This window comes from Fundulus heteroclitus, chromosome 14 (assembly GCF_011125445.2).
Source record: "Fundulus heteroclitus isolate FHET01 chromosome 14, MU-UCD_Fhet_4.1, whole genome shotgun sequence".
Classification (NCBI taxonomy): domain Eukaryota; kingdom Metazoa; phylum Chordata; class Actinopteri; order Cyprinodontiformes; family Fundulidae; genus Fundulus; species Fundulus heteroclitus.
Window position 1 is genome coordinate 35,619,545 of NC_046374.1, and position 16,370 is coordinate 35,635,914.

Sequence of the window (16,370 nt, forward strand, 5' to 3'; positions counted from 1 at the left end):
TCTCCCACTTTTCTTAAAGAAACATCACTCAATAGCTTTGTCTGCATTCTCTGTTGCTCTTCTCCAGAAAAGTAACAACCTGAAACAGGTTAATCTAAAACTCTGATGGTTCAGTTATGAGTTTGACTCCAGTGATCAGAAAGTAACCAGGTTTTCCTGCAACAGGCTTCCAGCAGCTGATCTGCCTAGAATTTCACCCCTAGATCAGAAATAAAGCCCAAAGAAATTATAAAAACTGGGCCGACTGTGGATCAGCGGGTAGAAAAGTCTTCTTGAAGCTGAAAGGTTGTAGGTTTGATTCTAGATTCCCCCATCACATGTTGATGTGCCCCTGGGCAAGGCACCTAACCCCAAGTTGGATACAGATCTCCGTCTTGGTGAATGAATGAGCGTGTTTGGGTGAATGTGGCGATAGAGTGAAGCGCTTTGAGTGGTCATTATGACTAGAAAAACACTTTATAAATTCAGTCCATTTATTAAAAACCCAACAGCTTCATCTCACATTTTACAGACCCCAGTTAGCATGTTTAATGTTTAATATCAGGACAGGAACAGTGGGAAGGGTTTTCCTACCTCCCTGTGGTGTGAGTGCAGTGATGTTAGTCCTGTGTATCTCTGTGTTGCCCTGAGATGGACTGCCCACCTGTCCAGGTAGGACCTCGCCTTTTGCCCAATGGGCGCTGGAGATCTCTGTAGAAAACGTTTTATTCTTTTGGTAAATTTAATGGTACAATTATCCATCCATCCATCCATGCACGCTTATCCCTATTGGGGTCACGATGGATGCTGGTGCCTATCTCCAGCCGTCAATGGGCCCCAGTAAGGTGTGACGGTGTGCTATGGGAGCTGCAGAGTGCAGGAGAGGAAGGACTTAGCAGGCAGGGCATTATGGGATGCCGTCTACTGGACCTTAACACAGTCTATGCTGCAGGAGTCCAGGAAAGGTCCAGATGTATCTCCACACACTTTTTGACTTGAAATGAGCCCATTAGCTGCTGAGGTCTAGATGCAGGCTGAAGCCATCTAGTCCTAGAATCAACCCAAAAACAGCGACTTGTTGGTTAAATAAGTCAGAGAGTGTGGAGACATCAGAAGCTAAATGAAGTTAAACTGTTTCCCTGATGAAATGAGAACATGATGGCTCAGCAGGGCTCAGTGGGAGGATTAGCTGTCTGATAATCACAAGGTTGAGAGTTCGATTCCTATATGACATAAAAAAACCTCATTTTCCTTTCTTATCAAATGTGTTTTCACATGCATTCTGACAAATGATAAAAACAAAACAAAAATATAAAACTCTGTTGTTTCTTCAGAAAAAAGTCTCCTTTTATTTCTGAGGATTAATTGCATCAGTTGTACAAAAACAGAACAGAACCAGCATCTCTATCAGCTTGTTGAGCTTCTTTAAGTCAGTAGCTCTGGTGCTCCTACTCCAACAGATGAAGGCAGAGGAGATCACTCTCTCCTCTACAGACTTAGAGAAGATCTGCAGCATCTCACTGCAAACCCTAGAGGACCTAAGATTCCTCAGGAAGCAGTCTGCTCTGTCCCTGCTGGTAGACAGCTTCACAGGTTAGTCTCCAGTCCAGTCTGATGTCCAGGTGGACATTTATTTATTCTCCTCCACCACCTACCCTTCTTCTCCCAGCATGGAAACAGAAATCAGCCTGAATCAGCCGGTCAGTAATTGGTCAGAACTGAATGAGTGAAAACTCTCGTTTCCATGCTTGAACGATGGATTAGAGCATCAAACATTTATAAATTAAAGTTTACACTGGTGAAGATGGTTCAGTTATAACATAGTTATTAAAGAGAAAACTGTAACAATGTGATTTCAGGCTCTGAAAGTCAAATCTAAATGTTTTAAACGTGACTGAAGACTCTGAGATGAAGCAGAAATCTGTTCATGTATCAACAAATGCTTCAGAAGCTCAGCAGCAGTTTACAGCCTGAGATCCCAGAGTCACAGGTTAGAATCCTGTGGTGCAGATGAACACTGACATCTAGTGGCCATGATATGGTACTGCAGAGGAAACAACCTGAACAGGGAGATGTCAGGAAATAAATAAGTAATTATGATATAAAGTGTTTTCAGAATATATAAAACTGGAGGCCATTGGAGCTCAAGCTGTAGGACACTAAATAGAAAAAAAACAGTTAAAATAGTAACCACCTTTAATAAATAAAATGCTTTACTAAACTGTGGGCTGAGCAGTTCTCTGAGGTGAGGAGGAACATTTTCATGCATGCATCAATGAATGAGGAGAGACATTTGATCCTGGTGGAGATGGGAAGCCATGTTTTCACATTCTCATCAGAGTTTTGGACTTTTTGGACGCTCTGAAGACTCTGAAGACTCCTGCTAGAGATGCAAGACTGGACCACAATGGTCCAGTCTGAGGAGACCAAGGCATCCATCAGTTTTCCTGGATCTGGTAGGCTGGGAGTGGAGCGTCCAGAAAAGAAAAATTAAAACATGTTGCAGCTTCTGCTCTTCTTCAGCTACGAGCTTATCAAAAGTCAGCAGAAAACTGTTGAAATAAGGAAGAAAACAAGGAAGCTAACCATCTTGGGCAACTTGTAAACTTATCAGGAAATGGAGACCAATATGTTGCAAAATGAAGAAACTGATTCTGTTTCTCTAATTTAGCAGATTTTGGCTTATTGTTTATTGATGAGATGTTTAAACATTAACTGAGTTTTTATTTGATCAGGCTGAAGATCCTGACAGCAGGACAGACGGCAGAGATGATGGATGAGAGAGAGAGAGAGAGAGAGAGAGAGAGAGAGAGAGAGAGAGAGAGAGAGAGAGAGAGAGAGAGAGAACCAGGTAACAGAGCTAAACATAGAAATTATCCATGTAAACAGTTTTTAGTTTTTGCCAAAATAATTATAGCTGCATTTATTAAATTAAAACGCATCATGACAATAAAAACACCTAGAAAACAGAGCAGTGTTGGTGTGTTATAAAATACATCCTACAAATGTCAAATATTTGGTACTGAATTAGAAAAAAATCTAAAATTAAACCTTTTATTATTAAACTGATGTGGAACAGAAGAGGTGCAGAGTAAATACAAAGAAAACAGGAAAGTAAAATATTTCACAGTAACAGTGTAGCCATGTGTTTCTGATGCAGGAGCACTGACTTAGCAGACAAAGACAGAGTTGTCTCAGACCAAAGCGTCTGCTGGCCTGATTATCACTGAGAAAAGCTCAAGAACAATCAGCTTTCTCTTTTAAAACTAACAAACTGAAACTGACAAACTTCCAACAGAATTATAAATAAGCCAACATCAATAAATATTTAGCATGGTGTATTTTATAACAGTATTTTATAACAGTATTTTAAACAAGTAGTCATCTCTGCATTGAGTTGATCATTTGGTTTAATTCCCTACATCTGAAAATGTCACATTTTGTTACTTTAGGCACATCTTCTCATAGAAGTATGTTGATCAACGAGTTTTAGGAATATAAGGATTTATTTATTACACTTTATTAAATACATAATTGGGTCCATATAAAAAAGATTAATAGAAAAGTAAAGAAAGTTATTAGAATAGAATATAATAGAATAGAATTCAACTTTATTGTCATTGCACTGTCACAAGTACAAAGCAACGAAATGTGGTTTGCATCTATCCAGAAGTGCTATACAGGATATAAATATTATTTATAAGTGTATGTATAAGTAAAAAGTAATAGTAGGGGACTATAAAATGTGTATAAATATAAATATGGGAGCTATACGCACAGATTATACAGAATATACAGGAATGTTAGGAAAATGATTATATATGTATTAGCGGGTTTATAATACAAGATAAATAATGGCAGATAAGATTTACAGAATCTATACAAATTGTATATGTGTGTGCGCGGGGAACAGTCCATGGTATTTGTGTGTGTGTGTTATTGTGTTATTATTGTATGGGGGGATTGGGGGTTTCAGTCCTTATAGTTGTGTCAGGAGGCGTTCAGCAGCGTGACAGCTGTGGGAAAGAAGCTATTCCGGTGCCGGATGGTTCTGGTCCGTAAGCTTCTGTAATGCCTCCCAGAGGGCAGAAGGAAGAAGAGTGTTTGTGCAGGGTGAGTGAAGTCCTTGGTGATTTTCCCGGCCCTTTTCAGACACCGCTTCCTATAGATGTCCTTGATGGTAGGGAGCGGTGCCCCGGTGATGTGCTGGGCAGTTTTCACCACCCTCTGCAGCGCCTTCCGGTCGGCGACAGAACATTTCCCGTACCAAACTGTAATACAGTTGGTGAGGATGCCCTCAATGGTGCAGCGGTAGAAGTTCGTTAGGATTTCTGAGGACAGATGGTTCTTCCTCAGGGTCCTCATGAAGAACAGGCGCTGGTGCGCCTTATTGATGAGTTTGGAGCAGCTGGTCGTCCAGGTCAGGTCCTCGGAGATGTGGACTCCCAGGAACTTAAATCTGTCCACACGCTCCACTGCTGTCCCCTTGATGTCGATGGGAGGGTGTAGGTCAGCGTTCCTCCTGAAGTCCACGATGAGCTCCTTGGTCTTCTCTGTGTTTAGCTGCAAGTTGTTTTTGTCGCACCATTCAGTCAGACAGTCCACCTCGTCCCTGTAGGCGGCCTCATCGTTGTCTCTGATGAGGCCAATCACGGTGGTATCGTCTGCAAACTTGATGATGGCGTTAGAGCCATGGACAGGTCTGCAGTCATGGGTATTATATTATTATATTATGTTTATGTTTATGAGGTAGTGTGTAGTTTCATTGTCCGTCATTCGTACTCCTCCTTGTATAATATATGTGTTAATGTGTCAGAGGCTGCAGAGGGAAATTACTACTGACAGCTGTTAAGTGGTATAATACAGATTTTCCTTTGACATTTATACATCTGAAAAAGTCTCTGCTCAGGTCCTTCTTTTAGAAGCAAGACGTCTTCTGAGGTAGAAATGTATAAATATTGCAGTTAGCCCGTCTACTTCCTGGAGATAAATCCACAACCTCTAATTGTTAGTCTGAAGGTTCCTGCAGTGTCTGACAGCGACCACAAGGGGGCGCTCCAGTAGAACAACAACAGAGTCCAGAGTCAAACAAGCAGCAGGTCTTCTGCTCCTTTAGGTTAAAGTCCTCCAACATTTGCTGAGGAGACCGACTGCAGAGCTGATGAGAGAAATAAAGGTGCAGAGAAATCATGAGTCTCTCTGGACCCACATAGGAGAACAATTTAAAGCTGAATGTCTAATTTACTTTAAACATAAAAGCTGAGGAGTAAAAATAATAAAAGCAAAATGATTAAAGCAGTTCAGCTCCAAACCCTCTGAAGTGAACCTCCAGGCTACGTCATCCTACGACCGCTCCAGCTGACCAGTCAGACTCACCTGATCTCATCCATGGTCCTCTGACTGAAGGCTCAGCTCTTCTCCAGGGTTTCCTTGATGCTGCAGTTGCTGGTTTGAATCCGAGCCCTCAGAAAGCTGCAGGAGAGAAGACCTCATGGAGCTCCCATCTACATGAACACTGACCTGCTCTTGAGCAAGGCATCCACACTCCAAGGTGGAGGCTTGTCTCAGGAGTTTCTCTTTAAATCTGTAAAATAAAGCAGGTTTATCATTTAATTTATGTTCTGATGGAGGAAGAAGCGCCGCCATGTTTGAATGATTTCTGACTCACTTCTTCGTTATAAGTTTCCAGATGAAAATTAAACTTAGAGAAATGATGAAGGAAATGACAGCAAAATACAGAGGCAGCCTGGACCGGGGTCCTGAAATAAGAAGAGATCAGGATATACAGTAAAAAGTTAAATTTAGGTTATAATCAGAAGCTGAAACATCTGTTTTGACCCGCTGACTCACCGGTACTGATGGTCACATTCTGTGGGGCTGGAGTGATGAGGTTCCTGTGAAGAGCCGGTTCTGTTGTCATCATCTTGGCTGACTTTGGTTCTGAAACAGCAACAGGATTGATGAGTCTACAGAGAAGGTTCAGATGGTTTTTGGTTTTTATCAGACATCCAAGGTCTGGATGAAGCTGTTCTGCTGGTTGCTTAGTAACAGTTTAACGTTAGCTAAACAGCAGAGCAGCAGCGTTTACCTTAAATGGAGATCAAGACCAAAAACAAGCAGGAGGTAAAAGTCCAAAATGTTGAATGTCTAAATGAGAGTGAGCCATGAGAATGGAGAATGAAGGGTTACATTGACGTTCACTACAAGAGTTTCTTTTATTTAGAAAGGGCATTATCCCACTCATCCCATGGTCACTTATGAAAGAAGATTAAATCAATTATTAATACTTTGATGTTTTTTCACTGTTAAAATCATACGTTTTTCACAAGAAGCGACTGACAGAACTATTTAATATCTCTCATTGTGACGCGTTGCCAAGGTAACCAACATACATTTTTTGGTGTTACCAGCTAACGTTTGAGCCAGCGCAGTAATTTAGAACAATCAGGCTATTTGACCAGAACTTTTAGATGTCCAAACACATTTTAAAGGTACATAGTGTCATGATTTGTCTTTGGATGAACCCGGACACAGCACGCACACACAGAGCTTGTTCTTGAAGTGCGTTTTATTGTACAGAATGATGGGTGAATGACGAGAGGAACCAGAGTCTTTATGGACGGAGGTGAAGGGTGCGGAAGCTGGCTAGCAGGAGGAGCACGGGGAGACTGACCGGGAGGAGACTCGGGAGCGGAGGACTTGAAGGCGTTGAGCTGAGTTGCAGGACTGGAGAACGTTGAGCTGAGTTGCGGGACCGAAGTACGTTGAGCTGAGTTGCAGAACTGAAGAACGTTGAGCTGAGTTGCAGAACTGAAGAACGTTGAGCTGAGTTGCGGGACCGAAGAACGTTGAGCTGAGTTGCGGGACTGGAGAACGTTGAGCTGAGTTGCGGGACCGAAGAACGTTGAGCTGAATTGCGGGACCAAAGAACGTTGAGCTGAGTTGCGGGACTGGAGAACGTTGAGCTGAGTTGCGGGACCGAAGAACGTTGAGCTGAGTTGCGGGACTGGAGAACGTTGAGCTGAGTTGCGGGACCGAAGAACGTTGAGCTGAGTTGCAGAACTGAAGAACGTTGAGCTGAGTTGCAGGACCGAAGAACGTTGAGCTGAGTTGCAGGACTGGAGAACGTTGGGGCTGCTGTAGATTTCACCGTGCAGCCGAGAGGATTCTTGGAGGTGCAGATAGGCGCGGGCGCAGGAACTCTGGCAACCAGACGTGGGAAAATCTCTGGTGTGTCAGACTAGGACGCGCAGCCAAACGTGGGAGAACTCTGACAACCAGACGTGGGAAAATCTCTGGTTTGTCAGACTAGGGAGAGTTGACGCGCAGCCAAACGCGGGAAGAATCTCTGACTGAGGCGCAACAGAGGACTGAAGACTGACTGAGACTGAGCGAGAGTGAACACTACGGGCCGGCAACGAGAGCAGAAAGAGGTATGTTTAAATAAGGGTGGAACCAGGTGGAAGCAGTTGCGAGTTAATTGCAGCCTGCCAGGTGAAACCCATCAGGCTGCGCAGTAACGAGAGAGAGGGAGAGAGGCTCAGCATGCAGCCCTCACGCTGCATCCTGACACATAGTCACATTATTTAACTTTAAAATTTATACATCAGTAGCTCACTCTAGTTGCATACAAAGTTTTAATGAAAGATTATCACGTCCTGCTGCAGTATTAGTTGTTGTTTTGGTGTTTTATGCTTTGTTTTTGCTCAGTATGTTAGTAAATAAAGCCTTTTACGTTTATTTAATTTTAACGGAAGTATGTACCGCACAGCAGGAGTTAAAACAAGGAAGCAGCTAACAGCTATTAGCATCTCCAGTTGAAACAAAGAATGTAAAAAAAAAAAAAAAACTGAATAAATAATGCTGGTGAAGATTCTCAGTCATCCAGGTCATGGTCATTCCAAAAAAAGTAAAAAACAAAACAACTGGACTTGTTTTCCATAGTTGAAGACGTTTTGCTTCCTCTCCAGGAAGCTTTCTCAATTCAAAAAGTCTGGAGTGATGTGGAGTAACAAGCTTTATACCATTACCAAACAAAGGCCTGTAATGGCTTAGATAACATGCAAATATAACAGAAACAGGTCCACCCCTTAGTAATGGGTAGTTGTTAAAGCCATTAAGCCAGCAGATTGAACAGAAACTGGTCCACTCCTCTGTAACGAGGAGTCGTTAGGGTCGTTATTGGCCTGGCTTAAAGGAGCAATGTTTTGATCACCCGAATGAGGGTGAGAGTTAAGTAAAATAATGATTCCAAGAGGGAAAAGCCTGGAATGTCACTGGGAATACAGTATTATGAACGTTGGTGTTCACTGAAGCAGACACTAAACCTGATGAGGCTCAGATGTGAGCCTCTGATATGAGGCCCTAAAGTTGCTGTAGATCGGTTTATTTAATTGATAATGTTGGTCTTCAATCACACCGAGCTGCTGCTTTACTCTGAGGCATTACAGAGGGTCAGGCTTGGTCCGGCCTTATTTAATACTGTTTTATTAATTAAGCAAACCCGCATTATGATAGTTCTGTGATACTGTCACTAGATGGCGCCTTGTCTGTGGTGTAAATGGGGAGCAGAGCATTCAGCCGCTCTGCCCCCCGCCTCTGGAACTCTCTACCACCCCTACTTAGAAACACGGACTCACTTCTAAATTTTAAATCACAACCCAAAACTCATCTGTTTAAGACCGCCTATTCTCTTTAATTATCAATTTCCCTGTCTCAGCCTCGGTATTTATTTATTTATTTATTTTTTAAATGTTTTTTTTTTTTCTGACATTCTGTTTTTTACCCTTCTGTACGGTGACCTTGAGTGTCTAGAAAGGCGCCTTTTAAATAAAATGTATTATTATTATTATTAAATAACCTTATTTTATCATCATAAAATGACAACATGACCTACAGACTGAACTCACCAGTGACTGTGATCCTGGTCCCTGCAGAACCAGAACCATCATCAGTCTTCACTTCACAGTAATACTGACCAGAGTCTTCAGTCCTCAGTCTGGACACATGGAGTCTGATTCGTCCTTCTCTGAGGACGTCTTTGTCACTCTGGACTCGTCCTGAAAACTGTTCATCCTGAGACTCTGACACCTCAACACCATCATGGACCTGATACAGGACTAATTCTCCATGATCTGTGATCTGTTCACAGAGGATGAACAGCTCTCTCCAGGGTCGATCAGGTGTGGTGGTGAAGGTCCACTCCAGAGTGATGCTGTGGTTCTCCTCTGCCTGATAGGAGCTCTGTGTCACATTCACTACAAATGTCCCTGTTGAGGAGACAGAGAGGGAAAGAGAGGAGCAGACACACTGAGAACTGGAACATGGGAGTCTTTAAACTACATCTCTAGAGCTTTCTGTCCCATGATGCTCTCTGTGCTGTCAGAGCTCTGCTTGATGCTCTTCAAGTCAAACTGCTTGATCAGATGCAGCTGGAGGATTGAAGTGTTCCCTTCACTGACAGACTTTTCACTGATTATTGATGGATTTAGACTGAACAAAGAGAAGATGGAAACTGACCACAGAGACATGAGTTGAGGATGATGAGCAGCAGGATCCTGCAGATCATCTTCTCCCTGTGACAGGAGACAGAGGATATGAGATCTAGATCAGATTTTGTAGCACTCAGTGTCAGAGTTTGCTTCTATAATTATCTCATTATTTATTTTAAGGTCTGTAAAATCAAAGTAGAGAACAAGATACACAAAAATCATCAGAGCTGACCTACAGAAAAGCATCTATTATGTATGTTTTTTTTGGGGGCTGTAACTTTGATTAGAGAAAGAAAAACAGGACATCTGAACCACAGGATGGAAAACGTGAGGAAATGAAGAACAAAGAAATCTCAAAACTGTTTAAAATGTCACTTTATTCGTAATAAATATTCACTTAAAGTTCATCGTATTTTAATATTCACTAGTGTATAAATACAAATACATAAATATTCAAGTAAAAACAGGATATTATTGCAGGTCTTGTTATTATGATAAAGAAGGAAATAACAGCAAAACACAGAGGCAGCCTGGACCGGGGTCCTGGAATAAGAACAGATAAAACAATCAGAATACGCAATAATCTCCCAGTAAAGTCACATTTAGGTTATTTTTAGCAGCTGAAATGTTTCTGTTTGGACCTGCGGACTCACCTGTACTGATGGTCTCCTGCTTTGTGGCTGGAGTGGTGATGTTTCTATCAGGAACCGGTTCTGTTGTCGTCATTTTAACAAAGTTTGGGTCTGAAACAGCAACAGCAGCAGGATTCATGAGACTCTACAGAGAAACTCTCATTAATCACGACCAGAACCTGCAGTTTGGAGCCGTTTACTCACCGACAACCAGCAGAACTTCTGCATCTCTCCTCAGGCTTGGGATGAAACATCTGAACCTGCCGCCGTCCTCCAAGCTCACGTTCCTGATGGTCAGAGACACGTCTCCACGTTTCAGTCCTGCCTCTGACAGAGACGTCCTCTGGACGTACGTCTCCATCATCATGTCTCGCTCCGTCTTCTGGAAGCGGTACACGTACACGTACTCCACACGCCTCTGTCTGCCCGGGACCCGCAGGTCCGGTCTGGACCACTCCACCGTCCTCCCCACGGCGTCCCACTCAGGATCCACCCGACATGGGAGGAGGACGTCATCTCCAGGAGCGGCTGTGATTGGCTGAGACGAACCAATCAGCTGAAGGTCACCTGGAAACACCGGTGAGATTTAAGTTTTATATAATCATCAAAATGAAATAAACAAAATAGTGGAAACTCTCAGGGTGAAAACAGAAAAAGAGAATTTTGAGTTTGTGTTTTTTTTTTTTTTTTTTTTTTTTTTTTTAGGAACATTTCTGACTGAACCAGGTTGTTTTTCTCTCAGGATGTTTTAGTATGATTTCTCCTGGATGGGGGGGAAAAAACATCAGACCAAGAACAGTGGAAACCAGGAGGGAAATTGGGGAAAAATGTCTGTGTAATTTGGTGATGGGTGATTGGAAAGATGTTCGGCAAAGTTCACAATATCTCCAACCACACTGGCGTTTTTCTTCCTGGAAGTAGCTGTTTTGGGAAGTAGCCTTCCAGAGGCTGCAGAAGACTTGGAATAGGGGACGGAGTTTTTCCCTTCCAGCAAAGCAACCACTCTGAACACAGCCAGAGTTACAGCGGACCAGTTTAGATCAAAGCAGGATCATGTCAGGATGTCTGAGACTGAGGCTCCACTGGAAAATGTCTTTTTGGGTGAGGGCTCTTTAGCCAAAAAGAAGTGGGTAATATTTTGCCATGATCAGTGCTGTCTGAATAGTGCAGTCAGTAAGGAAGGAGGTAGGAAAAGGAGCCTGTATGCTTCCTCTCACAGCTCCTTTAGCATAGGAACCTCACAATGTCCATTTCTGGTGCTAAGGACCTATAAGGAATCGCACAATGCTTTGTGTGACATGATATACGAGCGCCGCTCACCTTATGGAAATTAACGAAAATGTCCAGAAAGAAGAGATCACATTCTTTGTATTTCATTTTCAGAAGCCTGTAGGCCTGGAGTTGAGTCTCATCATCTCTGTGTGTTTCCATCACGTAAAGACGTCACAGTTAAAGGCCGTCTGAAATCGGCACAGCTGTCCGAAGCTCCTTTCCCATTTACAACAGCGTTCTGTTGACCACATTAAAGGTCAAGAAAGAGGAGGTAGGAGCTATAGTTAGATGTTTTTCAGGTGGAGCCTCAGTCCAGACCCAAATCCAACTGGGAATCTGTGGCAGGACTTTAAATGTTGATCTTAGCAGATGTTCTCTGTTCAACCTGACTGAGTCTGAGCCATGTTCCTAACAACAATGGGCTCAAACGTCATTCTCTAAATGTAGACGGTGGATGTTTACCAAATCACTCTAGCAGTTTTTGGGGAAACACTGAAACCTTCAGCTGCACACTACTTTGTGTTTTGTCTATCACATATAACCCCAACAAAATGCAGGAGTTTGTGGGAATGTTACAAAGTGTAGAAAAGGCCAAGCGGTGTGAATACTTTTTCAGCTGGGACTTCCTGCCAGACGTCTCAGTGATGCTGGGAAACTTTCAGCTTCATTAAGGTCATTCCCCAAGATCAATAAGCAGAAGATGATGGTCCATCCCTCAGCTTGAGCTTCTTCCACATTTAAGACATAACGTCAACTTAATCGTTCAGGTTTGGTTGTTTATGCAGTGTTCAGAACTAAATGAGCGGCTACTTTGTGAAAAATTAAATCCAAATACTAAAGATCCTAAAGTCAGAGGAGTGACCTTTAGAGCGGAGGAACCGGATCACCGGGACAACTTTAATGGTCGATGAAAACGTCTGAATCACAGGAAGGAAAGACACATGGAGATAAAGATCAAAGAAATCTCTGAACCATTTAAAATGTCACTTTATTTTAAAAAAGTATTCAAAGTTCACTTTGTTTTAATAAATATTCACCTTATGTTCACCTTATTTAAATGAATATTCAGTAGTGTATAAACAAATAAATATCTCAGTAGAAAAACATGATATTATTGCAGGTTTTATTCATGGTAACATGTTTTTTCTGTAATGGAATAAATGAACAGAAGGAGGTAGCAAAGAATCCATCATGTTGAAATAAAGCATAAATAAACTTGTTTTAACTGTCAGTGAATAACTAACATCACTGCGTCTCAGTTAAAGTGCTTTGAGATTCAAACAGCAAAATTCAGCAGTTTCAGAAATCAGCCAATAATCCAGGCTGTTCGACTTTAGCTTTGGTTCCACAGTGCTCAGCAGCTGTTACTGACCAGCTTTATAAAAAACAACTATAACATCCCTACTGCACATCTTCTTCCTAACACTCTACAGCTGACTCTGATCTACAGATAGTCTTTTGGCAACGTTCACAGTTCAAACATGTTCAACATGTATTTAGATATGGGCTTAAAAACTAAAACATCAAAATAAACATGATACCAGATCAGTTTCACATAAAAGGTTAAAACAACAGAAATAAATTAAAAACAACATCACTAAAAATTGCTGCTCTGTTTACACAAAAATTTGTTTCTTTTTTGGTAAAAAAAAATAAAATATATATCACAGATTTTTTTCTCTCTTCTTGAAAATAAATCCAGAGCTTCTTGGTCTGAAAGTTTGGGGGATTCCTGCAGAGTCAGTCAGCGACCAGAAGGGGGCGCTCCAGTAGAACAACAACAGAGTCCAGAGTCAAACAAGCAGCAGGTCTTCTGCTGTTTTAGGTTAAAGTCCTCCAACATTTGCTGAGGAGACCGACTGCAGAGCTGATGAGAGAAATAAAGGTGCAGAGAAATCATGAGTCTCTCTGGACCCATCATCCATGGTCCTCTGACTGAAGGCTCAGCTCTTCTCCAGGCTTTCCTTGATGCTGCAGTTGCTGGTTTGAATCCGAGCCCTCAGAAAGCTGCAGGAGAGAAGACCTCATGGAGCTCCTATCTACATGAACCCTGACCTGCTCTTGAGCAAGGCATCCACACTCCAAGGTGGAGGCTTGTCTCAGCAGTTTCTCTTCAAATCTGTAAAAATAAGCAGGTTTATCATTTAATAAATGTTCTGATGGAGGAAGAAGCGCCGCCATGTTTGAATGATTTCTGACTCACTTCTTGTTCGTTTTAAGTTTGAAGATGAAAATTAAACTCAGAGAAATGAAGAAAGAAATAACAGCAAAACACAGAGGCAGCCTGGACCGGGTTCCTGGAATAAAAACAGATAAAACAATCAGAATACACAATAATCTCCCAGTAAAGTCACATTTAGGTTATTTTAAGCAGCTGAAATGTTTCTGTTTGGACCCGCTGACTCACCGGTACTGATGGTCTCATCCTGTGGGGCTGGAGTGATGAGGTTCCACTGAAGAACCGATTCTGTCATCATCTTGGCTGACATTGGGCCTGAAACAACAACAGGATTGATGAGTCTACAGAGAAGGTTCTGATGGTTTTTGGTTTTTATCAGACATCAGAGGTCTGGATGAAGCAGTTCTGCTGGTTGCTTAGTAACAGTTTATCATTAGTTTAACAGAAGAGCAGCAGTGTTTACCTTAAATGGGGATAAAGACCAAAAACAATCTGGAGGTAAAAGTTCAAAATGTTGAATGTCTGAAGGAGAGTGTGCCATGAGAATGGAGAATGAAGGGTTGCACTGACGTTCACTACAAGAGGTTATTTTATCTGAATAACATTCTGCTTTTTGTTCCTGTTAGCTGTATCCCTAAACAGCTGCAAACATCTGTGTAGAAGCACAGGTGTTGAAGAAATACGTCTTGTCAGGAACGACAGCTGGACAAACATGTGAGGGATAACGGCCGATGAGGAGTCTGTTATCGGAAATTAATGGACAACGTGGAAACGTGAACCATCTGACATGAAGAGGACGGTTGAGGGCGTTAACTGGCTTATACCATGGTGACTTACAAAAGAAAGGTTAAATCAATCATTAATGCTTTGATGTTGTTTTTTCACTGTTAAAATTGTATGTTTTTCACAAGAAGCGACTGAGGGAACTATTTAGTATCTCTCGTTGTGACGTGTTGCCAAGGTAACCAGCATCAGTTGTCTTGCAGTTACCAGCTAACGTTTAAGCCAATGCAATAATTTAGAACAATCAGGATCCTTTGACCAGAACTTTTTGTAGATCTCCTATAGCACTTTTTTTGACTTTTTTAAATTTACACATCAGTAGCTCACTCTGGTTGGATACAAAATTTTTATGAAAGATTATCATACCGTGCTACCGGTTTAGTTGTTTTTTTTGTGTTATTTGCTTTGTTTTTGCTGAATTTGTTTGTTAATAAATCCTTTTGTGTTTATTTACGATTTCATCAGAAGTACACACGGCGAATGAGCAGCAGGGGATAAAACATGGAAACAGCTAACGGCTATTAGCATCTCCACGCAAAACAAAGAGTGCTTCCAAGATCTAGTGAAAAGAAAAACAATTATTCCAAGAGCGAAAAGCCTGGAATGTTTCTGGGAAAACAGGATTATGAATGTTGGTGTGGACACTAAAGCTGCCGAGGCTCAGATGTGAGCCTCTGATATGAGTCTCTTAAAATTGCTGTAGATCGGTTTATTTATTTAATAACGGTTGGTATTCAATCTCACCAAGCTGCAGGTTTACTGCGAGACATTACAGAGGTTAGGGCACGGTCCAGGATTATTTAATTTTGATTTATTAATTTTGCAAACTGGTATTATGATAGTTCTGCGATACTGTCACTAGATGGCGCCACATCTGTTTATATCTGCTAATCGCTCCCGGTGCTGGGGCTATTTATCCACAAAAAGGACCATCAAAACATTATCAGGATGGAGGCTTGGTGAATATAACCTTATTTTATCATAAAAGCGGTTTTTGGTCTTTTTAATTTAATGTGGCTTTATACCTTCAGCGGACATCCAGCAGCCAGTCAGAATCAAGTATTGATCCAGACCATGGTATAACCCAGGGGTCGGCAACCTTTACATAAACGAGCTCTTGTCATTAAGCAGCTAACAAGCTAACAGCCGCATTAGACGAGCTACCAGTTAAGACATTAAGGCGTCACAGTGGCTCATTAGCTATAACTACAAAAAATATGTTTTTAATATGAATTTAGTGTTAATCAATAAGAAAATAAAAGCATAAATTGTCATCTGGATCACTGTGTATGGGGGCGGCCATTACTGCCCAAATATAAGCAGTAATGGCCGCCTGACATCACATCCTGTGACGTCTTTGTGCGGTGAGGCACTGCGCTTTACCAGCTAAATCAATAGGAGCCGTTCTACACAGCTGCGATTAACAACAATTATTTCAGATTTCCAGAGGACTTCACCACTGAAATTCGCTAGAGCTATTGTTGAAGCAACGATGCCCACCTGCATGGCAGTTGGATGTAACAATACATCGGGTTCTTTTCCTATTCATGATCCACCGGGTTCTTTTGTTGGAATACCTACCTGAAGAGGGAGGTTTTTCCATCTAACTTCTGGCCAGAGAGAAACAACGTCATATGCAGCCAACATTTTGAAGAAGAATGTTTTGAACATGACATGAAAGCGAGGATTTTTAGTAGGTTTTTCTTTTTTTTTTATGTAGAATTTGCTGGAACATTTGTGTACTGACCAGAGCGGCGGAGGGATATGACACACTTAGAAAGTATGCTCACTGCTGCGAAGCCCACTTATTGTATGCAACTTTGGTTTTATTTTTTCTAAAGTCGCTTATAAATTTTATGAGTTGTGGGTTGCAGTTTTTTTGGGCTTTCTGAAAGTGAAGTTGATTGTTTTGGCTCTAAACTAAGTGACGACAAAATATCCCTCGGTCTCATAACCCACTGCAACTCATCGTGACAGCAGGTAAACCCAGAAGGAGCCGCTCTTATCATCAGTTATTGCAGTTCACGGCTGCAA

At 41.8% G+C, this 16,370-nt stretch overlaps 1 protein-coding gene and 1 long non-coding RNA gene across 5 annotated transcripts in view; one reads left to right on the top strand and one right to left on the bottom strand.

The window, feature by feature from the left end:
* The window catches only part of LOC118565789, a 39,347-nt gene that overhangs the window by 21,762 nt on the left and 1,215 nt on the right, over nt 1-16,370 (bottom strand). The window contains exons 3-6 of one of the 4 annotated variants that reach the window (XM_036146792.1): nt 13,782-13,868; nt 13,578-13,671; nt 5,356-5,563; nt 4,439-5,137 (exon numbers count right to left, since the gene is read on the bottom strand). In XM_036146792.1, coding sequence (XP_036002685.1) covers nt 5,362-5,563; nt 13,578-13,671; nt 13,782-13,868 — 383 coding nt within the window. In that variant the 3' untranslated portion in view covers nt 4,439-5,137; nt 5,356-5,361. Of the gene's footprint in view, nt 1-4,438; nt 5,138-5,355; nt 5,564-8,888; nt 9,088-12,792; nt 13,494-13,577; nt 13,672-13,781; nt 13,869-16,370 lie in introns of those variants that run through there. The other 3 variants (XM_036146790.1, XM_036146791.1, XM_036146793.1) reach the window with 3 other exon arrangements.
* Nucleotides 1-16,370, top strand: part of LOC118565802 — a 39,773-nt gene that overhangs the window by 7,237 nt on the left and 16,166 nt on the right. The window lies entirely within an intron of this gene.